Here is a 26,638-nt window from a genome sequence, read left to right on the forward strand (position 1 = left end):
GTGCGATAAGAAACCAGATTTATAGCCCTGTTTACAGCAGTGAACCACGAGCACTCTCTCAAGTGCTCCAGATTAAAGACGAAACAAGTTCCTGAACACATGTTAAGATGGTTACCAGTGTATTTATTTAGTACTTAGTCCCTGTTGTTAGGGAGTGATAAACACACAAGAGGCATGACAAATGCATGCCATGGACAAATGAGGAGAAAGAATAGGAGAGTGGCAATAGAGCCAGCAAATGGGAAGCCTTAAGGCAAGCTGTAGCCCACAAAGTAGATACAGTATGTCTCAGAGACAGCGCAAGTGCTGTCTAGCCGAGATCTAAAAAGGAGTTTGACAGTCAATTTCTTTCATTCACTAGGGGCAGGGCCAGGTAAAAACCTTTATTGAGGGTGAGAAGTAAAAGCAGAGGTAACAACCACAGGCAAAAATTTTAGTACTCCTAATTGTACACACATCATCCAGGAAATTAGAGGCTGTGAAGTTGCAGCAGTTAGAAAAATAGGCAAACTAGTTGGACTTAGCGACCCCAAACTGAGACTAATGTATACTAATGTTCGAGGCATATGAGCTGCAGATTATACACTGTGCATAGATCGCCATCTGGTGTTGGGCCCGGATGTTTGCAGTTTGTTTTTCTTCTTGGACAGTCTTTGGAAGTCATGAGTTTGGTGACTCCTCCTTCGGTCCGTACTGCGCATGGGCTTCGGCTCCATCCTCAGATTGTTTTTTTCCGCCATCGGGCTCGGATGTAATACTTCGTGCTCCGGCTTCGAACCTTTCCAGTTCGACCTTCGATGAAAAATCCTCGTCCATCGAGATTCTTTAGACGAAATCGACTTCATCTCTCTATTCGGCACTTCTTAGATTCCAGGCATCGGCAGCGGCCTTCGGGCCTATCTCGACTCCGGTCTCGGCCGATGGAAAGGACTCCCTTCAAGAAGTGCCCAAAATGTGGGTCTAAATTTCCCCACACCGACCTCCATCAGGTGTGCAACCTCTGCCTCTCCCCCGAACACGAGGCCCGAGACTGCCCCGCCTGCAAGTCTTTTCGTATGAAAAAGACTATTCGGGATCGACGAGCTCGACGCACCATGGCGCACTCATTGACCTCTGCTCCACCTGACATATTCGGAGAAGACACCGGAGCTTCGGGACAGCAGCACGCCGAGCTGGAGGACGACGTCGTCAGCGCTTCCGAGGCTGACTACTCCGACGTGGAGGAGATCACACCGGCGCAGAGGGTCGTGAGTTCTCTACCCCCTCCCAATCCCGCGCCCATACCGAAAGAGACTCCGGTTACCCCTTTGCCTCCGGGCCTAGGGAAAACCAAGCATACCGCTTCCATCACCCCACCTTCGGGCCCGGTGAAAAAGCATCACAAGTCTCCTGGCGGCTCGGGCTCGAGCCAGCCTCATAGCGGCGCCGAAAAACACCCTTCGGCACCGAAGAAAACCAGCTCCGTTCCTAAGCCATCTGTGTCGAAACCTGGCCTCTCGGTGCCGACCAAACATAAGTCCCTCGGCACCGACGCTTCCAAGTCGAAACCTGCCTCGGCGCCGAACAAAAAATCGGAGGCCCCGAGAAAGCATGGCACGGATAAACCAACTAAGCCGTCGGTTCTGAAAACATCGGCACCGATAGAGGAATCGGTGCCGGAGGAGCTTTTCACGCCAGATCCTCTTCAAAAGACTTTAACAAAGGATCCAAAGACTGGACACTTAACTTTGTCTTCCAATAAAAGACATTTAGATAAGCCAGCTCCTCCTCCACCACCAAAACGGAAGGACTCTGCCACATCCCCATTCAGAGTACCCTCCCCACCGCCTCCACCTCCTCCACCTCCTCCACTCCCTCCACTCCCTCCATCTCCGCCCCCACCTTCTCCACCCTTGCCTCATCGGTCTCCAACCCAGTCTCCAGACCCTGATGACCACGGAGATCCATTCTATGATCCCACAGATGCCCCGCAGGACCCCACTCCTCCGGGAACACCTGACCCATGGGAGGATTATCACAATCCCGATGTCCCAGATGTGCCTCAGGATGATCTCTATCCATCCAGGCCATCTCCACCAGAGGACTCCCGGGGGTTCCACCACCTCTTACAACGGGCGGCACATTATCACGGGGTGGAGTTACACAGTGATCCAGTTGAGGAAGACTTCCTACTTGACACATTTGACATAGCAGATAAATCCACCGCTATATTACCCATGCTTTAAGGGGTGACCAAGCATGCCACAGAGGTTTTCAAAGACCCCGTCAGAGCTAGGGTCTTAAACCCCAGAATAGAAAAGAAGTACAAGGCAGCCCCCACGGATCCTGTCTATATTAAAGGACCTGCGCCCCTAGACTCTATAGTGGTTTCCACAGCTAGGAAGCGCTCCAACTCTGTCATCTGGTGAGGCTCCACACCTGATAAGGAGTCCAAGCTCGTAGATGCGTCAGGCAAACGCACTGCCTTGCAAGCTGCCAATATGTGGCGCATCGCCAACACGCAGGCGTTGCTTGCGCGGTACGATAGAGCACACTATGATGAGCTGGAGGCTCTCATGCAACACCTCCCAGAAAAATATAAAAATAAGGCTAACAAATTAATACAAGAGGGAAAGATTATTATCAACACCTCTATTAAATGTGCCCTTGACGCAGCAGACACAGCTTCCAGGGCTATAAACACCAGTGTTCTGGTTCGCCGCCACGCCTGGCTCAGGATCTCAGGCTTTAAACCAGAGGTCCAAGCGTCTATCCTAAACCACCCTTTTGACCAACAACACTTATTTGGCCCAAAAGTAGACGAAGCCTTGGAAAAAAGGCCTAGACGCTCCTTTCGCAGTTCCTCCTTTCGAGGCTCTGGCAGAGGCTACTCTTCCGATAACGCCTCCACATCCTATAAGTCCCCTCCTCAAAATACCTTCACAAAGGGCTATCAAAGAGGTGAATATCGAGGAAACAATACTAAAGGCAGGGGCAAAACCAACACCGCCCGTTCTGCCACACCGCCCACACAATGACTTTCCCCCGCTCCCCCCAGACCATTCCACTCCGGTCGGGGGCAGACTACAAGACTTCCTTCAAACCTGGGAGACCATAACATCAGACAAATGGGTGACCCAAATTATTCGGTCAGGGTACTGTCTCGAACTAACTTCTACCCCCCCCCCAAATATTCCACCCAGACACCGTGCGATGTCACAAGAACATACCACACTTCTGAAACAAGAGGTACTCTCCCTCCTGCAAAAACAAGCTATAGAGCAGGTCCCCGAAAATCAGCAAAATTTAGGGGTCTACTCTCTGTACTTTCTAATACCAAAGAAAGACGAGACCCTACGGCCCATTCTAGACCTCCGACCTCTAAATGCATATATCCATTCAGACCATTTTCACATGGTAACTCTCCAACAAGTTCTCCCACTCCTCTGTCAGGGCGACTTTCTCACTACACTGGACTAAAAAGACGCATACTTTCATATTCCAATACACCCTGCTCACAGAAAGTACCTCCGATTTGTGGTGGACAGCCAACATTATCAGTTCAAGGTTCTCCCCTTCGGGGTCACAACCGCACCACGGGTGTTTACCAAATGCCTGGCAGTAGTGGCGGCACACCTCAGAAGACAGAACATTCACGTCTTCCCCTATCTGGACGACTGGCTCATAAAAGCCGCGTCCTACCACCAGTGTGTGCAGCATACAAACACTACCATTCAACTACTCCACCAGCTAGGCTTCACGGTGGACCACCAAAAGTCCCACTTGATACCGTCTCACACAAAACAATACCTCGGTGCCACTATAGACACCAAGGGCCATAGCCTAGCCCAACTCAGCCAGAATCGCAAGCATACAAGCCTTGCGCCAAAGATTCATTCTTCAGCACTCTCTCCCAGCAAGAGTGTTTATGAAGCTAATAGGGATGATGGCATCTTGCATCCTCATAGTGCCTCATGCACGACTTCACATGCGTCCACTCCAAGAGTGCCTAGCACGCCAGTGGAACCAGGCCCAGGGACAGCTGACGGATCTGGTGTTGGTGGACGGTCGCACCCATCGCTGTCTGCAGTGGTGGAACACCACAAACCTTTCCAAAGGGCGACCGTTCCTGGACCCGGTTCCTCAGGTGATTCTAACAACAGACGCATCGCTCTCCGGCTGGGGAGCGCACCTACTACACCTCACAGTGCAAGGTGTATGGACGCCACAACAGAGGTTACTCCACATCAATCATCTGGAGTTATTGGCGATCTTTCTAGCCCTGAAATCGTTTTAGAAACAAATCTCAGCCAAGGCAGTCCTCATTCGCACAGACAATGACTGCAATGTATTATATTCAAAAACAGGGGGGGGGGGACACTCTCCCCAGCTCTCTCGCTTAGCACAGAGCATATGGAGATGGGCAATCCCACAAAAAATCTTTCTCCTGGCACAACACGTCCCAGGTATACAAAACACCATGGCAGATCTGCTCAGCAGACAAATGCACGAATGGGAACTGCATCCACAAGTTCTTCACCCATTCTTTCACAAGTGGGGGCATCCTCAGATGGACCTCTTCGCCACCCACGAAAATAAAAAATGCTCAAGCTTCGCCGCCAGATACCCACACCCATTGTCCAAAGGCAATGCGATATGGATGAACTGGTCAGGCAGATTTGCATACGCCTTTCCACCTCTCCCACTAATTCCGTTAGTGGTAAGGAAGCTACAACAGCACTCCCTCACACTCATTCTGGTAGCCCCGACATGGGCCAGGCAGCCGTGGTACACCACACTACTACAGCTATCGGTGGTACCACATCAAAAACTGCACCTGTCCCCATGCCTCCTAACCCAGAACCATGGAGAAATCAGGCACCCGGACCCAGCTCAGCTCAACCTTGCGATCTGGCTTCTGAAATCTTAGAATTTGGATACCTTAACCTTCCCCCTGATTGCATGAACATTATCAAGGAAGCCAGGCGCCTTACCACTCGAGCATGCTATGCCGCAAAGTGGAAGAGATTTGTTGTTTACTGCCGCAACAATACAATCAACCCCTTGGATGCATCCATACAGCACATCATATGCTCTCTGCTCCATCTTCAAAGGTGTAACTTGGCGTACTCATCCATCCGTCTACTCCTAGCAGCAATTGCTGCTTACCTACAAAACAGACAGCATTTATCACTGTTCAGAGTGCCTGCTATTAAAGCCTTTATGGAAGGCCTTAAAAGAGTAATTCCACCCAGGGCACCACCTTCCCCTGTATGGAATCTAAACGTAGTTCTTACAAGGCTAATGGGTCCGCCTTTCGAACCAATGCATAAATGTGAGCTACAGTTCCTCACTTGGAAAACAGCTTTCCTTGTAGCTATCACTTCCCTTAGAAGGGTTAGCGAGATACAAGCGTTCACTATACAAGAACCCTTTTTACAAGTACATCACAGCAAGGTGATACTTCGCACAAATCCAAAATTTCTGCCCAAGGTCATTTCCACCTTCCATCTTAATCAATCGGTGGAGTTACCGTTTTTTTTCTCGCAACCTCAATCTGTTGCGGAAAGGGCTCTACATACACTTGATGTTAAAAGGGCTTTACTGTACTACATACAAAGAACGCAACCTTTCAGAAAGACTAAACAGTTGTTCGTCTCGTTCTCTCCACCGCATAAAGGCAACCCCATTTCAAAATCAGGGATAGCTAGGTGGATTGTAAAGTGTATACAAATTTGCTATCACATAGCAAAATGAACATTATCTGTTCCACCTAAAGCCCACTCTACAAGAAAGATAGGGGCTTCTATGGCTTTTCTAGGGAACATACCCATAGATGACATCTGCAAGGCAGCCACATGGTCAACACCGCACACCTTCACAAAACATTACTGTGTAGATGTGCACTCCAAACAACAAGCTAGTGTGGGCCAGGCTGTACTAAAGACACTGTTTCAAACTACTGCAACGGATACCGGTGGTCGCCGCTAGGGTTGGGTACTGCTATATAATCTATGCACAGTGTATAATCTGCAGCTCATATGCCTCGAACGGAATATGCTACTTACCAGTATGCATCTGTTCTTGGCATGTAGAGCTGCAGATCTATACACGCCCACCCGCCTCCCCGGCTACCTGTATCCGTTCCAGGCTATCTTATTTAGATACAACACACATGGGTTTCTTCACTATTATCACTACGCTCCATCTTTTCCCTGCTGGCGAAAAACAATCTGAGGATGGAGCCGAAGCCCATGCGCAGTACGGACCGAAGGAGGAGTCACCAAACTCGTGACTTCCAAAGACTTTCCAAGAGGAAAAACAAACTGCAAACATCCGGGCCCAACACCAGATGGCGATCTATGCACAGTGTATAGATCTGCAGCTCTACATGCCAAGAACAGATGCATACTGGTAAATAGCATATTCCATATTGTAAGCTATTTACCTATATGGCTATCCAGATAATAGGGAGTTTCATAGAAGCACAAGGACAGATTTGGAGCCCTAGTCCATGATTCCCAATGAGGTCGATTTCAGTTGCAAATTTGAAAAGAAAATGAGTGAAAGATAGGTCTCTTAAGCATTCTAATTGATGCTCACAAAAGTGAGTGCAGTCTGGCCTATAGGTGAAGTGTTTCGCTGTGTGGATATGGCTGAAATTGTGTCATAAACAAGTGTGTAGCTCAGCTTACATATGGGTGTAGGTTGAGGAATGGGTAGAGTATTGAGTTGGCAGTTGGTCGCCCCCTTGGAGCGGAGTGGTTGGCAACCTACTCTTGTCTGGTATTATCTTAATAAGCTGTCTGCAAGAATCAATGCGAGGATCACTCTTTCTTTCCTTAATGTAGAAGAGAATTGTGAGGGTAGATGTGACCACACAAGCCAATACTTGCAATCAGTGGGGTGGTCTGTGTATGTTCAGTTAAAACAACATAGAATATACACAGCAATGACTAGAGTTACAATTGTGTGATGTAAAGTCTGGGCTTCAGGAAGTAACGAGGCCTCAGGACAGTATATCTCCTTTTTTACTTTCAGTTTGTTTAAATAGTGCCCGATGTTATGAAAGGGTTCAAGGCATTGAGAATTTTTTTAAAGCAATGTTTCGGCCAGATTTGTGCTTTGGACCTTTCAAGGGTTAGGAAAGTGTTATGCAAATAATGCAGTATAATAGCACTACCTCTATGTATTGCATTTTGTTGGAATCTTGCATTATGTGTCTTTTGTTGAAGTACGCCTGCTCTGTATTTGTGGATGTGGTGACATATGATTACTTGGCCTTTAATCCATATTGATCTATCCCCAACCACATTAAGTAGCCCACCATAATCCCAATTGCAGGTTGCACAGTAACTGCGGGGTGCAAACTCCACACCAGTAATTACCAGTACTGTGCAGTAGGAACACACCAGAAACATGTAATTTTGAGTTGAACTCCACAAATAGGGAATTGCTGTGTGGGCCTGGATTTACCAGGGTGTATTCTGCATGGTATTCCGTTTTCTGTGGAGTTTCATTGTCAGATTTACCTACTCCTTCTGCGATGTGTGGAGTGAGCTTTTGTAAGGTGGGTAGAGATGATGCAGGTGAAGGAAGGACTGGAGAATGTTGGTTGGCAAGTGGGAACTTGTAACGCTTCCCTGTGCCTTGTGTGAGGTTTGAGTAGGGGTCATGGAAGAGGTCTGGCTTACAATGCAGCCATTTCCCACAGTTATTTTACCAGCTGAAATTTCTAGCCCGTAAAATCTGGTTTGTGTTACCACTCTAAATAAATCTAAGTACAGTAACACTGGGTCTTTTATAATTGTGTTGAACAGAATTCTACACTAGAATTTACCTCCTCTCAGCTTCCAGTTGAGGGCCGTATCTTTCTATTCTCTGAAGATAAGGTAGTGGCAGACGGTGAAAGAAGTCATGAGCCTTCTCCCCAGGATGCCTCTTCCTGAAAAAATAGAAAAGTGCAATTAGTTAATCAGCAAATCTAAAGGCTGCTTGGAAGCCAGTATATGGTTCTAATTGATGGAGTCATTTGAGTCTTCCTAGTAACTAAGATGTATTCTTTTTGAGAGGTAATGTACGGGTATCAGCTGAGTTCTGGGGGGTGTTGTAATGGAAACCCCTAAATAGGTTTGCACTAGGTGAAGTCGGATTTTGTTTTTCTGTCACTCACTGCAGGTGTATTCTGGCAGTGAAGGACAGTAAAAAAGAGAAAAATGACCCCCACACCACAGGAGAAAATCCTCATGGTGTGGGGGTTATAGTTTGTGTTTATTTTTCAAAAACAGACTGCCACTTTAGTAGTTTTGTTTTTTGAAAAATAAAAAAAAATTAGGAAACGTTTGACAGCCAGCCATCATGTTTGATGGACCAGTTTGTCAAATTTTTCCTGCATTGAAATTGCAATTGCCAATGTTCTTGCCAATATGTGGAGATGAAAAAAGAACAATTGATGGACAGAATGCAGAACAGTACCATACATTCACCCCAGTACAGAGATCTGGGCCTAAATCCATCGTTTTTTTGCTCACCATGCCATTCCAGTTTGGACCAAGCCATATGCTAATCAGTCTTGACCCTGTGCCCGATGGGAATAGTCCAGCCCAAAAGAAACCAGTCCTAGGATGCTTTTTTCCAGTCAAGGGAGGACCTGGCTTGGCAGTTCGGGCTGGACTGTTACCACAAGGAACAGGGTCAAGACTGGTTTGCATATGGCTGGGTCCAAACTGGGGTGGTGTGGTGAGCAAAAGAATGATGGATTAAACCCAGATCCTTGTGACTGGGGTGAATGTTTGCATTGTCCAGCATTCCGTCCATCAATTGTTTCTTTTGTATATGTCGCCCTAAGTGGTAAGGGCATGCCCAGACGTGGGTCCCGTGCTCACTACACCACTGGATTCAAGCTAGCTTGGCTGATGAAGGGTAATGCCCTGAAACTGGTCCCAGGATGCTTGCTTCCGGTCCAGGGAGGACCTGGCTTGGCAGTTCAGGCTGGACTGTTCCCACAAGGAACTGGGTCAAGACTGATTTGCATATGGCTGGGTCCAAACTGGGGTGGTGTGGTGAGCAAAAGAATGATGGATTGAACCCTGTTCCTTGTGACTGGGGATGAATGTTGGCATTGTCCAGCATTCCGTCCATCAATTGTTTCTTCTGCAATGTGCTGAGATGTCCATGGGGCCAGTGGGTATTTCTAGATTTGGAGGGCAGAGTAAAGGGAGGGTGGCATAAGTAAAGTCCTCCACCACCCTGTCTGCCGTTCCTCCGTCTGACAAACCCTAAATCAGGCCTTCAGTCTCTCTGCACATTTTATATCATCATATCTTATACTGTGTGCATTACAATTTTAAAACAAGGAGTTGCTTATTCACAGTGCTTTTATTGCTGGTTGGGAGCTCATAGCACTATATATACACACATCACTATTCGCTAGTGCAACAACCAGGATCAGGTTTTGTGACAGTCTGGTTACACGCACCATTACCTCCACTATCATTACCACAAACATTGTGTGCACACAATCAACAATAAAGGAAGCACTAGCAAAACCAGTAGGTGAAGTTTACAACTGAAAATGCATGCCAGTGCGGATGTTCCACCTTTCCCAGCTTTTGAGCAAGTCATTGATTAGTAGCTATTTCCATGTCTGTGATCAGTCCCAGCCTCCCTGAACTCTCCGAAGTCTCCCTGATTTATTTTCTGACTAGATCAATGGTCTCCACATTATCATAGAGGTAAGGAGCCTGAGAAAGTGTTTTCCTGTTAGTTGGTGCCACATAAACCGATGTTTGTTTTTTAACTTTGAAAATGTTGTGTTGCCAATAGTTTTGCAGTGTATTGTTTGTATGGAGACCGTGCCTATTTGCCTTTGCATTTTACTTTGCTCCACTGGAATTAACAGATGTTGAATGCTTGGCCTCTGCTAAATTGTATCTAGACTGAAAGCATCCAAGCCATACAACTGGGTAGTGATAGGTTCTGCTTTTGAGCATGTTTTCACTAACCTGTGGGAGGTTGTAAGATGTGTATTAAGTGGGTTAGGGGATATATTCTGTTGAATTGGCAACTATCCCCAGTGGCCTGTCCTTTAGACATGAAGAGTGTCTGTCATACTGAGTAAAGGTAAGCCTGACAAACACTTTTTATCAGACCAGGCATCCTGGCCAGAGCCGGCTTTAGTACTGGTGGTGCCTGGTGCAATAATCTTTGAGCCCCCCCCCCCCCCTTCATGAATTCCTTATCTGATTCCCTCACTACGCCCGCCCAGTGCCTCTTGTCTTTCCTTAGCCCCTCTCTCGTCTGGCTATACTAATCCACCCACCTATGCACATAAATTACAGATCTGGAACATTAATCACAAGAGTTATCTTGACATTGTTATTGCTGCCTGAAAGCTGAACTGACGCACAAGGAACTTTACAGCAGATACTTTTAAAATGTGAGTTATTGCTAGTGTCCCCTTCCCCCCTTTCCAGGTCAGTGCCCCTGGTAGTCGCACCACCCTAAAGCTAGCCTTGAGAAAGGTGCTATACATGCACTAAATGTGCAGGTGCCTGGCTGCCTGAGCTGAACTTTGCCAGGCTAAAGATGTCACTGCCCTGTGGCAGTGACTGCCTCAGTCCGACAAAGCGCTTGTAGAACCTCCCCCCTCATGGCGAGAAGAAGCATCACTGATAGCGTCATACCCACGCGCTTCCGTTTTGCCGAGTGTCAATTAGTGACACCTCGTCACAGAGTGCAGTGGGGTCAGCAACTCTAACCCCATCACACTGTGAGACAAGTAAAGGATTTCCGCCTCTTCTCATTGGCTGACTCTAGGTCAGCCAATGAGAGGAGGCAGATGACTCAATTCTCCAGGAACTTGGAAAGCAGAGATCACTGCTGCAGCCTGTTAGTCTCCATCTGCCGCTATGCTTCCAACGACCACTATTTTGACTGTCATTATTGTTCCAAGAGTAAAATTTATATCAAATTGTCAATTAGTGATATTTTCTGTTTAAACAAAAGGGTACATAAATCATTGTCTCTTCTATTAGATGTTTTATTCTCATACTTGTTTAAAAAAACAATAAAAAATATAAATCACAAATTTTCTACTATGTATGTGTATCTATATTGAACTTTATGAATTATATGCAGATATCTACCGGGTCCTGATTGGCAGTTTTTAGTATTAGTTTGCTATTGTTCTTTACCTAACCATGTTTTAATCCCTGCGTATAGCAAACTCATTCATTATGTAGGCGTCCCCTTTTTCTCAATAAAAGATCACTGCTGCAGCCTGTAAGGTTTTCTTTTTTTAATGTTTGTATCAATATATTTGTGAGTGCGTGCTGTGAATGTGAGTGTGCTTGTGAATGGTGGGTGTTTGTGTGCACTCTTGTGAATGCATGAGGGTGAGTGAGTGTATGTAAATGTGTGCGTGTGTGGCTCGTCCGCCCCCATCCTGCGGCCTCCACTGGCAACTATGTAGCGTTGGTGCCATGGTTTGTATATGCATAGATGCCAGGATGTTTAATGTGTTTTGTTAGAGTGAAATATACGTATATCCGGACAGGATTAAATAGTATGTATCATTCGGTGGTCAGTGCTGTTGGGGGATTGCAAACTTGGGTCCTCTTTACGGGAGGCCTGCAGTATGGGCCAGAGTACACCCCTTCCACAACCCTCAGAGTTACCATCACCAGGGAACCCGTACCTCAAGGAGTGTGGACAGTCCGGCCCAATTCGTTGGACCATGAGCATTCATGAAAAAATTAAGATTTAACGGGAGAATCGTAATTCAAAGTCCAGTCCCTGGTGATTCTTATTTTTCGCTGGATTTGCACAAGTAGATTTCGGCTGTTTTCAGCGGCTGAAATATTACTGTACATTTGAGAGGTCCCCGATGTGCCCACGAATCTCATAATTACGATGTTAAAGGCCACACATAACGAGAGCTGGAATGGGATGTCCGCACTGAGTTGTGGGTGGTGTTTATCCCCTGGTACGGGGTTTTCATTAATGTCTCTGTGCCCATGATGTCGTGCTGCACGCTGATTTTGTGAACCCGACTTTGTCCTTAGAAAGGTCTGGGTGCCTGAAAGGGTTAAGTGCAAGGCGGGGATGCTCTGTCTGCACGCCTCCTGCATCCTAGCCGCTCCCATTAGCCAACCGCTCCGTAGCAACAGTGAGATCAGCGCAGAGCCAACGCTCCGTTGATTTATCCCTGCCGCCTGCATCCTTCCGCCTTGCACATTTCACTCCGAGGAGCCGAGGCCCGTGCACACCTCGTGCGGAGGGCGCGCTCCCTGCTTAAAGCGCTGCATGCGGCGCTATGTATCTAAAGCGGGACTCGGGCCTGGGGAGCTGGATTGCGATGCCTGCCGTGGCTGATGTGCTGAAGTATTCTTGCATTGTGTGCTGGTCTTCTAGGGAGAAGACGGCGGTGGAGAAGGAGCTGAGCGAGAAGGAGGAAGCCGTCCAGCAGAGGACCAGCGAGGTTCAGGTAAGCCTGCCTGCTGCATGCGTTACTGAGGTGCTGTTGTAACTAACCACAACTGAGCTTTGCAGCCGAGCCCACTGTCCCGCCGACCCAGGGTGGAACGACGATACGTGGGCACGCCACCACCGTACGTGCCAGGCACGCGCACCTTGGAGGAGCGACAGCTCGTGCCGGTAAGGTTGGTTGAGAACAGTGTTACTTACAGCTGTGACCGGGCAGGTCTCCCCAGTGGCATCGTCATGGTACTCTTTCATGACATTGTGTTGTTGTTCCACGGCCACCTGCCGCCTTTTGTTGCTACTCCTGTGTACATAAGTGCAGGAAGAGCGGCCAGTGCGCTCGATTACATTCAAAAGATGTCTTTTGTGCTCTGTACATACACTTGTTCATCCTATCTCTCCAGTTGTTTTATTTTTAACTCGATGTTTTTTTTGCTATATATGCCAGCGCTCCGCTGGGAAAGACCATCGACTGAATCGATAACAAATACAAAATTCAACTATATAGGTAAACGTATAGAAAGCGTGCCGCGCAGGTGGTGGTTCTTTGTCTTTAAGCCGAAAGGTTATCCTGAGCAGGCAGATTCAGCAGAATGAAGCCGAGCGCATTCGGCTGGTGACCTCTTGTTCAGGGCGTGGCCGCACACGTTGAACTCCTTGCCAGCATTGCACAGGGGACATCGAGAGAAAATCGTGGCGACAAGGCAAATGTCACAGTAGCAGCGGTTTTTGATTTGAAGCTCTGTGTATTGGGCCTGCCCTAAGAGGTGGGAGTGAAATTAATTCCCACGACCTCAGTAGGTGATTAAAAGGCAACGTGACTTTTGATTACGTAGTCAGCGCTAAATCGATGTTTTCCCCACTTTACTCTTTCTCGAGTGAATGAGCTGTATCGTTTTGTTTAACTGTCAAGAAGAATAGTTTTGCTTTCATATAAATCGGCCTGTGGGCCCAGTGTCCTTATAGTGAATATTCGTTTTCAGCGGCGGACATCTGTACAGAACAAGGGCTGCGCGCTACTGCTTAATACCAGCTCGGTGTCTTTAGTCATCTTGTAACTTCTTCTGAGCACAAAGCTACATTTCTACCAAATGCGCAGTGCTGTGAAGTAACCGAAATGCAACTTGTAGCCGTCTGTAAAAACCTCAAATAAATACTAGCGAAGCCAAGCTGAGCCGACGGTCACATACATGTCTTGCCTGCCTCTGGTGTCTCCCTCCAGCAGCACATTAAAGGGACAGGCTCGGACTCCTGAAGGTGACCCTGGGCGAGTTATGCCTTCCTGCAGGACCGTGATGCAGTCTTAACTAAGCTGGCAGCTCTGTCCTTCGGGGTCCATTCATGTGCTCCGGCAACCTCTGGTCAATGATGTTTCCCAGGCTAGTGTGTGTGCTGGTCAAGTGACGGTCTTAAGGGCTCACAGGGTGTATTGTAAACCGATCAATAGTGGTGCGAGTGCAGTTCTTGTAAATTTTGGCACAATGTGTAAAGCTCTCAAAGTGCCTCCTTCGTACTGCCTTCGAGGTAGATTTCTCTCCTCGTGATGTCATTTAAGTTAGACCTAATAACATATTAGGGGGTAAAAAAAATCCTTGTCTGCCAGGAAACTTTGCATGATCTATGATCTTAATACGTTTTTCAGGGTTTATGAAAACAGGGCCTGCACAGTCTCACGATCTGCCTGCTCCACTTTGTTGGCTGGCATCCCTGCAAGTAGCCTCAACTGCCTGTAAAGCCTTAACCTATGGGACTTTGGGAGGGAAGGTACCACCATCCTACTTCTCACCTCTTGAAGGTGGCTAACCGAATTCAAATTAGCCCCAACCTGACTTCAATGCAAATCAGTGTCCACCTCATCCTATTGATCTTCTGAAATAAGCACCCTAAATAGACCTATATACACTCTCAGCTAAAACTCTGTTTATACCACAGCGCACAAAACCAAACCTAACACCCTGATTTCATGCAATCTTCTCTTCAGCCCACTCTGGGCTAAATCCATACGGCCAAAGAAGCTCAACTCCTTCCTCCCTTCCCACTCCTCGCCCCCACCCTCTCCAAGATAAACCAAACAAAACACCCCACTTACACCCTAATTCCATGCACTCTGCTCTTTTCCCCACTCTGGGCTAAATCCATACGACCAGAGAAGCTCAACCCCTCTCTTCTCACTCCTCACCTCCAGCCTCTCCAACCTAAACATAACATCTGGATTGGTAAAAGGGGGTCGATGACTCTATACAAATTGGGGTTTCAGAGTGACACATATTTACTCAGCATAACCTGTATTTTGTAGGGCATGAACTTGCAATAAACCAAATATAATGCAGGATACCTATAAGGAATTGGATTATTAGTTGACGGTGCGGGGGTGACCATCTACCTCAAGGAATAATCATAACCCTTGTCCGGGTGACTCCTCAAAGTCAATAAATTAACCTGGGCTTAACTTGGGGCAATGTATACATTATTTATGAAGAACCAAAGCAGTAATAAAGTCGAAATGCAAGCAATAAAAATCCAACCTAAATTGGAAAAATAGAGTAAATTGTAATGAACAAAAATGAAATTGAAATAAAAAAAATCCAATACGGGGCACATGAGATAATGTGGCACTTAATGGCTCCCATGGTGTCGGGCAGAAGCCAAACCGCAGCATCCAGTCCTGGCCCCGTCAACACTGGGCAGTTGCAGCAAAAAAAGTCTTTTAGCTTGTGTTCCTGTAGCTTTAACAGGAGGTCAGCCTTCTGACCACTGGAGTCCTCTTCTTAGTCCTGGGTACAAGAGAGAGCAAATACAGGGCTCTTCCCAGGTTGCAGACAGAAGGTTTAGCCCACTTCTGATCTTCCCCTGGTCCAGGAGTGTTCTGAAGTGGGTGTCTGGAGATGTCAAAATTATGCCTGGCATGAGTTAGTGGGTGGGAATAACTCCTGAGCACACCCAAACCGATAGGGTAAAAGGTCCCAGGACCAACCCAACCCACTTTGGTAATTTTCAAGAAGACTGATGTCTCCTGTCACACTAAACTTAGGCTGTGGGAGAATGTACTGTGGTAATCCTAGTGTCCTCCCACAGATGACACCAAAATCCAGTTTGAAGCAGCTGCATTAGCCCCAAATAACCCAGAGATAGGAGTTTGGTAAAAGATAGCAGACTTTTCCAGCAACCAGACAGTGGATACACATTTTTTGGCATCTTGTTTCCCTTACTTTCAAGTGTACCCTCAGTGTTATTTATAAAAACCCCAGAGACAGACATCTGGTAAGAGGAAGCTGATCCTTCAGCAATCAGACAATGGATACACAAGAATTGTTTTGGCTTTCTTTTTACCTTCCTTTCAAGTGCGTCACTTGTTTTATATGTACATACAAGCAGGATTTGACACTGTCAAAAAGGATACTCTCAGCCCCACCTTGCATACTCTGTCAGGTTCAGAGGAGTCATCTTGTCCATTCAGATGAGCCTGTTTGCTCCTCGGAGGCACTTCACACCTTTTAACACCTATTCAAATCTTAATTACTTACTGGCAGAAGTGGGAGAGCAAATGCAGATTTAGCCTTCAGGAACTTCAGGCAGGGAAAAGGTAACTTTGTAAATACTCCTTTTCTTTAATATTGCTAAAATCTCGAACTTCACCATTGAATTGCATTTTTATTTACTATTAAAAATAGTTGTTTAATTATCTTTCTAGTTAGTCAGATTCCCAAGCTACAGTATTAAGGGTTTAATCCGTCGTCTGTTGTGGGCATAGGACAGTTACGCATGCCACAGTGAAAAATAGATTTTAAGTACTAGTGATTTAATAGGACATGTTAATATTAAATTTCAACATGTATAGAAATGTGTCTTTTATATACCATGCACTCTGCCTTGCCGGCTACAGGACCTACATAGGGGTGACTTTTTGATATTTAAAAAAGAGGTTTGACCTGTTGAAATGGTTTATTTTGGCAGATAGACTTGCAGCTTTTTCACTGCTACAGTGTACTGCTGTTAGATTACACTGGTATGCCTAAAGCCATGTTTGCACTGCCACTGTAGTGGATGGCAAAATATGTGCTGCAGTAAACATCCATGCCCTGGGTACAATTTGTATCATATACTATGTTCCTATTGGTAAGTTAAATATACCAATTAGTAATATCCCAATTTGAGCACGTTTAAAGGGCATTCACTTTACTACTGGCTAGCAGGGATAAAGTGCTTAAACCAGCAAAAATATTATGGTCCAGCTCGAGGAGCAAAATACGGTGAGATCTCCCAGAAAAGGCAGATTTCCTACACCGCCACTCAAAGGTAACTTCTGCGTTAAAGTGGGCACATAAAGCATCAGTTACCATGTAATAGTCCACATCATATACTTCCTATGGAGTTTAGAGCTTCATCCATGTGCTATGTAACATTATTCATATTCTCTTCTACAATAACCAGTATGCCATCCTGAATGACAACGCCCCCATCTGTATTTGTTGACTACTGTATCGAAGCTAGGATCTCCTCTCCTGCCCAGGGAGCTCTCTCCTCTGAGAACTTCTTTATGAACCAGCCATTTTCCATCCTTCTTCCCAGACTCCGGCCTCACTGGCGTCAGATAAATACTCTGCTCACCATACTTTCGCAGGAAGTAGTGACACAGATTTGACACAATTCAATATTTATTAATGATTTGGATCTCTAATGAGGTCCACATAAAAATGTACATATAAATTACGTAAAATGTAATAAAACATAAGGACAATTCATTTCTCAGACCATTAAAAATTATCAGAAGCCTTCATAGAAGGTCTTAGATTTTCCTTTACATAACATAAGTGGATATTGTCATTTACCCTAATGAGCGAAACAAATAAAATTCTCAGCGATAAAACCAATTGCCTCAAGGAGAAACAAAACGTCCCAATTGTGCAGAGAGCAGTTGAGTAGCAGCCAATACATGTGCAAAATACAGTCCAAAAAAAGGAGAGAATATTAAGACTCCATAAAAGGACGACAGGCACCAGGGTTAACAGCCCATTTAAAAGGATATATAAAAATATATACATAAACTCCTTAAAAAAGTTAAATAGTTTTACACAGAGTGCTTCGTTCTTCGGGCAAAAGAGAAAGTCGCGGGCTGAAGCTACATTCTTAATACAATTTTGTAAAAACATCGGCCGAAGCCAGCGACGACGACTCAAAACCAAGGCTGGACAGACAAACAAGACTTGATCCAAGTTCTGAATGCTCAACTTACAGAAATTACTGATTTTACCATTTTTCATGTTCTGGAACCAGTTTACTGTTAAGTCGTTTAAAGGTAAAAGACTCATGCGACCTAGTCATAGCCATCGTCGAATTCCATGTTCTAGATTCCAGGATAAATATTTCTGAGAAATTCTCGGAGAATTCGTCCTGGCTATTATTTTTAATCTTTTTAGAATTACAAAATTTAATATCTGTATTATAGCTGATCTTACCACTTATGGTTTTTAAGAAGGCTTTAAATTCTAAAGGCGTGAGGGAAATCACGGATTCTTCTTGTACACAAAAAACTTTTAGTGCCAAAGAGAAATCACGATAGAGGGAATATTTGCTCACATAATCGCCGAAACTTTCTTCACACATGAGACCTCTTAATGAGAAAGGCTCACTATTTTTAGGTCTCGCCTGGCATTAGCAGCGCGCATGCGCTGCTCTTACCATGCGAGGGCCCTTTGGAATCAATACGGATTCCAAAGTGTGCACGCGGACGGACAGAAGATGTGCACGCGCGGCGTGGAATTACACGTGACATCAGATTGGTGCCGCCTCAAATTTACTGCCAAATCGTGCACTAGCAGCGCGTATGCAGAGTTAATCTCGATAGATGCATGCCCGTTTTGCCCAGAGGACCAGGTCCGTTCATGCCATGGACCACTTGATGTCTCCTCCAGGCCTAGGCTCGTCTTTTAGCTTCTGGCAGTCTTGCACATTTGAAGGCAGAGGACTATGCCCTGTACAGATGCGCGCTCCTCATTACATCTTTAATAGCTGGCGCCACCGTCTTCTCCCGCCTGGTGCCTTCAGCGTGAGTGTGATTTCTGCTGCCAATAATAACAGGGCCATGGCCCGCTGCCGAAGAAGAGTGCGGCGCCGTCTTTTATCTCCCTGCTCCCAAACACACCCTGGCTGTGAATGGCCCCGGTGCGTGCATTAACAGTACCTGAGAGCTCGAGCGCTGAGGCTGCTGCTCTAAGATGGTTTGCAATTATGTTACCAAACCCAGAGGTGCAGGTGCATGATTTTGACTCTTTGCTGTACTTCAGTTCCGATGGGTTTCAATAAAGCGCTTAGTCGCCTCGTCAGGAGTAGTAGGCTCTATATAAATGCAATTACAATACAATAAGGCTGTTACATATATTATTTGCATACCATTTTCTCTCTCGCCTCTTCTAATAATTCCTTTACATTTTGATGGATCAAGTAATCTTTGCACGTTAATGCGGTACTTGATCTGTTTTTCCTTAAGTTTACCTTCTCTTTTTTTGTATTATTCCTGCTTGTATTTCATATTGTATGTTTGGCATTTTACGTTCTTGTGCAGATATTTGATTATTGATCATTGTTTGCTTATTATTGCTAAAAATGTAATAAAGAATTGAAATACCAAAAAAAGAAGCAGTGCGTGCTGTAGGCCGGCTGCCCTTCATCAGCCTTCTCTTGAGATTTACCTTAAAGGGTTAAGCCCTACTACTACATGTTTTTGAAAGTGTGTATAATTCTTGCCGGGAACGATAAATTGAAACCACATATTGCTTCCAGAGAGCAGAGGCTCTGTACTCCAGAGCAAGCATCTGCAGCTGGTGTCTGCGTTAGTGGTTAGCCCTGCAACGTAAACAAACCCTGAAAGAGTCTGACGGGAAGGGGTGGGGGCAGGGAGGGAGTATCATTGCTTCTGTCTGAAAGGCTGAGGAATCTGCCCGCCCAGCAAGAAGTTTGTCCCACTGGCTTGGACGTAGTATATGCCTTCATGCGATGGAACAGCTGCGAGTCACCTAGGTTCGAAATGTTTCCAAAATATCAGAGTCTAAAAACAGCTTGACACTAGGTAGAGTACGAGTTATCCCCAAATTTTGGGCAGTTCATTTGCTGTGTGGTATCTAATGCTGCTGTGCCAATTTCTTACACTCCTCCTCGAAGCGCTGTATGTTACCCGTACTGAGGTTTGTACAAATACTCTAAATGAAGACAACACGTGTACATTGTTTAAATCTATTTGATCTAAAGCAATAAAGACCTATTTAAAACGTGCTTACTTTCTTAGACTGAACTGAGGGCACAAAACGTACTTTATTCACAAAACATATTTTCCCGCTTCTAGTGATATGATATTGTGCACGCAAGAGTTTGTGATGTCTGGTAGTACTTCCAGCTGCTGCACTGAGTTCTGCGCTTGGATAATGCTACCCTCCCCCTACAGCTAGTGGGTGTCCCCCTTCCTTGGCACGTGTCTTACCTGGTAAGTTTGTGTCTTGTTCCCTACAGGTGTGGAAAATTTGCCTAAATTCCTTTCTTGTAATTAGGCAAAATGCAAATGCGTAATTTAGCACTATAGTTTAGAGCGAAATGTTCCCTCTTATAAGTTTTTGATGTGAGAACGCATTTTGCACCCCAAAAAAGTAGCAAAGCTCCCGCGTACAACAGACTCTTGCAGCCTGCTGTCCGTAGAGAACATTTACTGTGAATGGCGCATTCATGGTTGATTTTGAACATCAGATGGCGCATAATTGCATAATGTAGTTGGTGTAATCACGTTTTTTTGGGAATTTCACGTAAAACAAGCAGAATCTCAAATACACTAAATGACGACATTTCGCCTAAGCCAAACTGTATCCCCCCACTTCTGTTAGAGTACCTTAGACCAGCTCGTACGTATGTACACACCCATGCATCTTCATGCCTACAGAACATACATCATGTTGTTTGTGTGAGTTTTTTTAACGTTCTAATATTGGAACCCTTTTTTGGGTTAATTTGTTATATTACACATTTTTTGTGTGATTTTCTTTAAAAAAATTTTTTTTTATTTTTTTACTTTTCAATTTTTAAACTAGTTTCTTGAACTGATTTTTAGGGGGGTTGATGCTTTTTATATTTTATAACTTGCCAACAATGCTTGGTAGTATTTGTTTCAGGTGCTAGTTTACAGCACAAGAAATTGCATTTTTTCTCCATTTCCTGAATTCATTCAGAAGCCTCTTTTTTTTTGCAGTCTCAGGATTTGCAGATCTGCCCAGGCTCCTCCAATAGAAACAATGCTATAGTGTTGTGATTCTTTTTCCCGGTTTGTAACTCTCACAACATCATAGAGGGGGGGATTTACTTGATGAGTGCTGTAAACCCAAAAATGAGTGCCATGAACCACATAATTAAAAAAAAATAGTTGTGCATGGTATGAAAAACAAAAGAAAAAAACAATGTCATTTACAATGTCAATAGCTCAAAATAATGTCAGTGCGAGACCTATTGCATTGTAAATGCTTGTTTAATTGAGAGCCCCAACGTAAAACCCTGGATAAACCTTGGATATAGGAATTTATCATGCGAAATTCCAGTCTAATAGCAGCAGAGGGAACTAACGTATTAAAATTACATAGTTTAAGTAAAATCTGGCCTTCAATCCTATCTAAAAAAAAATCCAGTCCTTTACAGGGATTGATCCAATAGCATAGAGAAGAGTCGGTGGGATTTTTGCTTTGAAAACAGTCAGCAGATGTAAAAAGTGCCTTCTTCCCATTGCAGTATAGAAAATACGCAAACCTTTAGCATGAGATGCAGCTTTACAGGAACTGTTCGATATGAAGTTTATTCTTCGTACTGCCTGATATTAGTTTCTCTATGTAGACATATGAATCTACCACCTCCAACTTTTCATGACCAATTTGCCACTTAAAATTACTTGATTTCCTACTTCTGTTACATTTCATGATTAAAATTTTGCTTTTAAATACATTTATCTTCAAGAGACGTGCCACCGTGTAATTCTGTAATGCTATCAGCTTTTTGTTCAGCCCAAATAGGGGTTAGATCCATCACTGCTATATCATCAGCATATAGGAGACATGCAAAAGAACGGCTGCCTATCTTTGGTGCATCTCCCTCTGACTGAGAAAAGCATTCGGGTAAATCTGCTATATATAAAGAAAAAAGCGGTGCTAATAGACAACCTTGTTTCAGGCCATGTTCTATGGGAATTACTGATGATAAGCCTTGGTTTCCTCCCATTAATACCTGCCACCAAGTTTGAGAGTGTAGGGCAATAATTAAAGATAACAGGGGAGAGGGCACTCCCATGTTATGCAATTGTCTCCATAGCAATGGCCGGTCTACCTTATCAAAGGCCGTTGAAAAATCTATGAAGGCCGTATACATGTTTGATGTACGATAAATCGTGTATTTCTCCTGAATTAGTTTCAACATGCAGATGTTATCCAGGGTGGAATGATTTTTCCTAAAACCTGCTTGGTCTATAGAGAGGACCTTCTTCGTCTCCCAATCGGTGAGGTGATAAAGAATACTACGTGCAAATATTTTCCCCGCCGCATCTTATAAGGCTATTTGCCGGTAGTTACCTGGATGGGTTCTGGGGCCATTTTTGTACAGAGGAATTAAAATACTTCCAGACCAAGATGATGGTGTCTTCCCCTGAGAGTAGCAACAATTAAACAGTGGAGCTAGGTAAGTGGGCCACAAAAATGGCTCCATTTTAATTACCGACCTGGGGATTTCATCGGGACCCATTGCTCCCGAGGGTCTCATTATTTAAATAAAACCTACCACATCACTTGTTGAGGGTGCATGATTGTATACAGGGGTTTCGAAGGAGCGGGGAACAGCGGGAACAAAGCTGGTCGAATTTGAATTCGCAGAGTAGAGATCTACCAGATGGAATTTCCATTCCTCATCTTTAATATGGATGGGGAGAGATTTCACTCTTGTGCCACAGCAGTCGGCGATTATTTCCCAATACCTTTTAGAGCTATTTTTTGAGGCTTCTCTTTTAACCGCACCCATACACCATCTTCCTTTATTTGCTTTAAGGACCGCTTTTTCCTGTCTTTTCCTCTGTTATAGGCTTATTAGATTACTTTGTTCGAGAGAAAAATTCAGGAATTGAGCCCTCGCTAACTTATTTATTTCCCTATTTATAGTAAGCATTGGATTTTTTTTTTTTTAGTTTTATATAGCGCGAACTTGACCCGAATTGGGTATCCGAGCGCTTTACATAGCACCAGTTACGTTACATATGGACACACATTCATATTTGTTAGGCACGGGGAGATTAAGTGATTTGCCCAGAATCACAGGATCTTCAGCGTCCTTGCCGAGACTCAAACCCAGATCCCCAGATTCAAGGTCGACTGCCCTAGCCGTTAGGCCAACTCCTCTCCCCATTGAATTGTGATCTCCGTTTAGCTGGAACATATGATGATTTACATGATGTAGCCAGAGAACCTACATTATGGGAAAAGGCTTCAAGTAAATCAAATTGGGGAGAATCACACTCAGCCATTACTAAGTGCTGCTGATCTCGTATCAGAACTGTTAAGTTCACTTTTAATTTAGCGGTCGCTTGAGTATTCCAATAATTCTACCATTTGTTGCACTGAACCCTACTGTGCTGCCTTTAAAGTTCCAGGGACCTACCTTAGCACAAGTAAATTCAAATTTGGACCAGATCAACATATGGCCTCTAAAATTATTTCCCAAAACTTCTATACTTATAAGTTTACAAAAGAAGTCTAAAGAGACAAATTAGATAATCTATAATTGATCTCCCAGTAGGTGCCTTATGGGTATATTTGGCTGGGAAATCGTTATCTAACCTCCCATTAGCGATTATAAGGTCTAAGCTTCTCAACCCTTCGAGTAATGTGGCTCCTCCTTTATCTGTCCTGCTTTTATTTGGGAACTGGGCAGGGGGGATGTTTAAGGCTTCATTTTTTGGGGTGTTATAAAATACCCTTATACTGTGAGAAGAGACTTTAGAATTCAAATCTCAAACTACCATTAGGAACCTGCAGTCTTCACTTTCCAAGGTAGCGGAGATAAAAACAAAAAGGTCCTTTAGTAGATGAGTAAGATGCATCCGGAGGTAAACTTGCATTTACCATCAACAGGGAATTTGAGTGATCCTAGGCAACCTTGAGATCTAACTTAATCACCTGAATTAAGTTGGAGGAATGAAAAAATTCTTTATATGACCAACTAAGATTTGTACTTCGCATAATAGCAATTCCTCCTTTAGCATGATCTCAATTTACTGGGAACGCAGGCCGGCTCAGCACCAAATAGTCTTCAGTGGACCAGTTCTTTGTGATCCAGGTCTCTTGTTGACAGTATATCAGCACTCTGCTCTTTCAAAAATAAGAGTTTGTTTTTGTTAGTGCTTAAGCCGGCTGTGTTCCAAGATATCCTATTAATATCCTTGCTAGGAAGAGTTCCCAAAGTTTAGGCCTACGGATCTATTTGTATTAAGAGCGCCTGCTACCCAACTCCATTTCTTATCTTCCTCATCTACAGGAAGTACATACTGGGTCTTTTCTTCTGTGAGGAGCGTGACCCTCCTTCCTTCTTTACCAAGGGAGACCTGAATATACTCTCTCTCTCTCCGGGAAGGGTATGCCCATTGTGGTGATTTCTGAATAAGTGTTAGACTGCTGGTTTTGAAACTTTATTTAAGGCTAGTTCCTCTTTAGGTAAAAGAACGTCCTAATAACAGCAACGTAATTTCAGTGTGTGACAATATCAAATAGGAGATGGCTTTGGATGCAAACGTTGCTCTTGCTCCCCTAGGATTATTGTGTTTTTGAACCTGAACCAGAGCTAGGTTATTGCTTTGTATCATTTGGAGGCCAGGGATTTCAGCAAAGCAACCCAACAGGAAGGGCCTATTCATAAATGGCTCATGGTGAAAAATAAACGAAAAATCCAAGGTGTAAGGGGCAAAAGGTGAGTGATTGAGGAAGCAAATAATGAAGCATTAGGATTCAAATTACTCTGAACAGTAGTGGGAAAGCTTATATCCAATACAAAGGCATCTTGGGAGGATTGATTTGGAGCACTTGGGTTGAAAAAGGAGAGCGTGGACCCAGTAGATCGATTTCTGCTTGACCATCTTTATTCTTCATAACATTTGAGTTGGGGATTGATGATAGATTGAGAATTAGATTAGAGTCGAAGCGTAGCCATTTTGCCCTTTTTTAAAATTTATCCTTCGTTTTTCTCTTCTTTCCTCCTTCTTATTCTTCTTACAAACGCGTACACTTTTATTCTTAGAATTTTTTTCCTTAGTGGGTGAGCAACCAACTTTTAGTCCCTCCACTAAAGGATACTCAGGAGATTTTCCACCTGTTTTTAGGAAAATGGGGAAAAGTTTTTGAGTTATACTTGAATTTTCCTTCTTAGCGTGCTGGTGGGACGAAGATACAGCCACCAAAGCTACATTCTCAGGATAGAAAAGCTGCTGTAGAGCGGAAGGGTGGAATTTGTCGAGTATATCTTCATTTTCTTTACCTTTCAATTTAATTTTGTTTTTCCTACTAAAGAAGGGCTTACCAGCCTGAACGCCAAAATCCCGTCCTTTAGCGTGGGGAAGGGAGCCTGAATCAGTAGATTTAAGCTGATTGGGGTTATCTTCCAGAGATAAAGGGGGAGAGGACCTCTTCCCTGGATTAGGTTTACGGGAAAGAAGTAGGCCGGCTTTACCAGGTGGTAGTCTTTGCTCAGATGCTATGAATTTAGAGCCAAAAGGGAGTCCAGGATAAAGTCGGAGTTACTTACTGATTCCTCCATTAAGGCTAAGATAGAAGACCGCACTCTTTCCAGGCAAAGTAAAGATTCGGACATCTCCATTTTTGACTCTGGATTATTAGTAAAAGGGTAAAAATTCGGGGATTAATCGGGAGTAGACGATCCCCGTGAATTTAATATGCTTGTTCTGCTGGGAGTACTACTAAACATCTGCATTTTAACGGGGCCATCCTGAGAGGGCCCATGAGAATTGAAGGAAAGTGAAGTAGCGGGATTCTGAATATGCGTTTAATAGATACTACTGGCAATGATTTTCCAGGGTCAACTTTAGCCTCTCCGTGAGCTTTTCGAGTAGATTCCAACATCCCTGCTGAATTTAAGCATGTCTCTTTTTTGGAAAAAAAGGAAGGGATGGCGTTGAAACTTTTCAAGATGTTTATTTATAATGTGTTCCTTAAAGCATCAGCTTTAGTTTTTTTGCATGCTCTAGTGTATAGTACTCGACCAGAGCGCAATTACTTTGCGGTCATATCTTAGTCTTTTAATCTTAGGTTCTTTTAGGTTCTTCTGTGGGCAGGTGCTAGAGCAGGAGCTGGAAATAGACAGGGGTAGGGGAGAGAGAACACATATGCCGGCCAGCACAACCAGAGAGGCACAGCTCCAAAGCGCCGCTCATGCAACATCGAGCACCGATCGCCGAGCTCCAACGCACAGATCCGCACAGCTCCAATTCGCAGACTCACAGGCTCGAGTAGCACAGCTCCGGATGAATTAGTGTTGGCGAACATAGGGTGTGGGCTGTAGGCCAGCAGGGTTAAACTGAAGTAAGTCAGTGGCGGGCTGGAATTACAGCTGAACTAGCTTTGTGACTTCGGCCGGGGAAGTGTTTGAATAATTATAGTAGAATGGTGGAGCAGGAGCCAGGACGAGGGCTAGGCAAGCGGGGCTCACAAGCAGGCTGTACCTCGACTAGTCAGGCCGCCTCCGCAAGACACCAAGGGCACACACTCACTGCGGCCGCCTGCTAAAGGGCAGTTGTGCCTGCCCCCAGCATGCACCCTCTGACTCCAGTAGACTTCAACAGGTTTCCCACACCAAGCTGGACTGTCATTAGACTCAGGTGGAGTCAGGTGGGGATTAGCGGAGCCGAGCCGCAAGGGGAGGGGGGGGCGGTAATAACGCGATTTCCTGGGTGGCCTCTTCAGCCTTTTCATTCTCTCTCCTCTCTCTCCACCTCTCACCGTTGTAATTGTATTCTGTTCTGCTCCCGTCTACGTTTTCCGGCGTTTCCATTCCGTTCTGTCTGCCCAATTCCGCTTGACCGCACTGTAGCTCCGCAACTCAGCCGCCAGCCTGCTTGCTCCTCAATCACGTGACCGGACTGAAGACTCGCGAACATTTGACA

General features: G+C 44.8%; 1 protein-coding gene across 2 annotated transcripts in view; it reads left to right on the forward strand.

The window, feature by feature from the left end:
* Positions 1-26,638, forward strand: part of EPS15 (epidermal growth factor receptor pathway substrate 15) — an 819,466-nt gene that overhangs the window by 539,270 nt on the left and 253,558 nt on the right. For both annotated transcript variants that reach the window (XM_085602646.1, XM_085602647.1), the window contains exon 13: positions 12,394-12,466. In XM_085602646.1, coding sequence (XP_085458772.1) covers positions 12,394-12,466 — 73 coding nt within the window. The remainder of the gene's footprint in view (positions 1-12,393; positions 12,467-26,638) is intronic.

This window comes from Triturus cristatus, chromosome 4_2, assembly GCF_964204655.1.
Source record: "Triturus cristatus chromosome 4_2, aTriCri1.1, whole genome shotgun sequence".
NCBI lineage: Eukaryota > Metazoa > Chordata > Amphibia > Caudata > Salamandridae > Triturus > Triturus cristatus.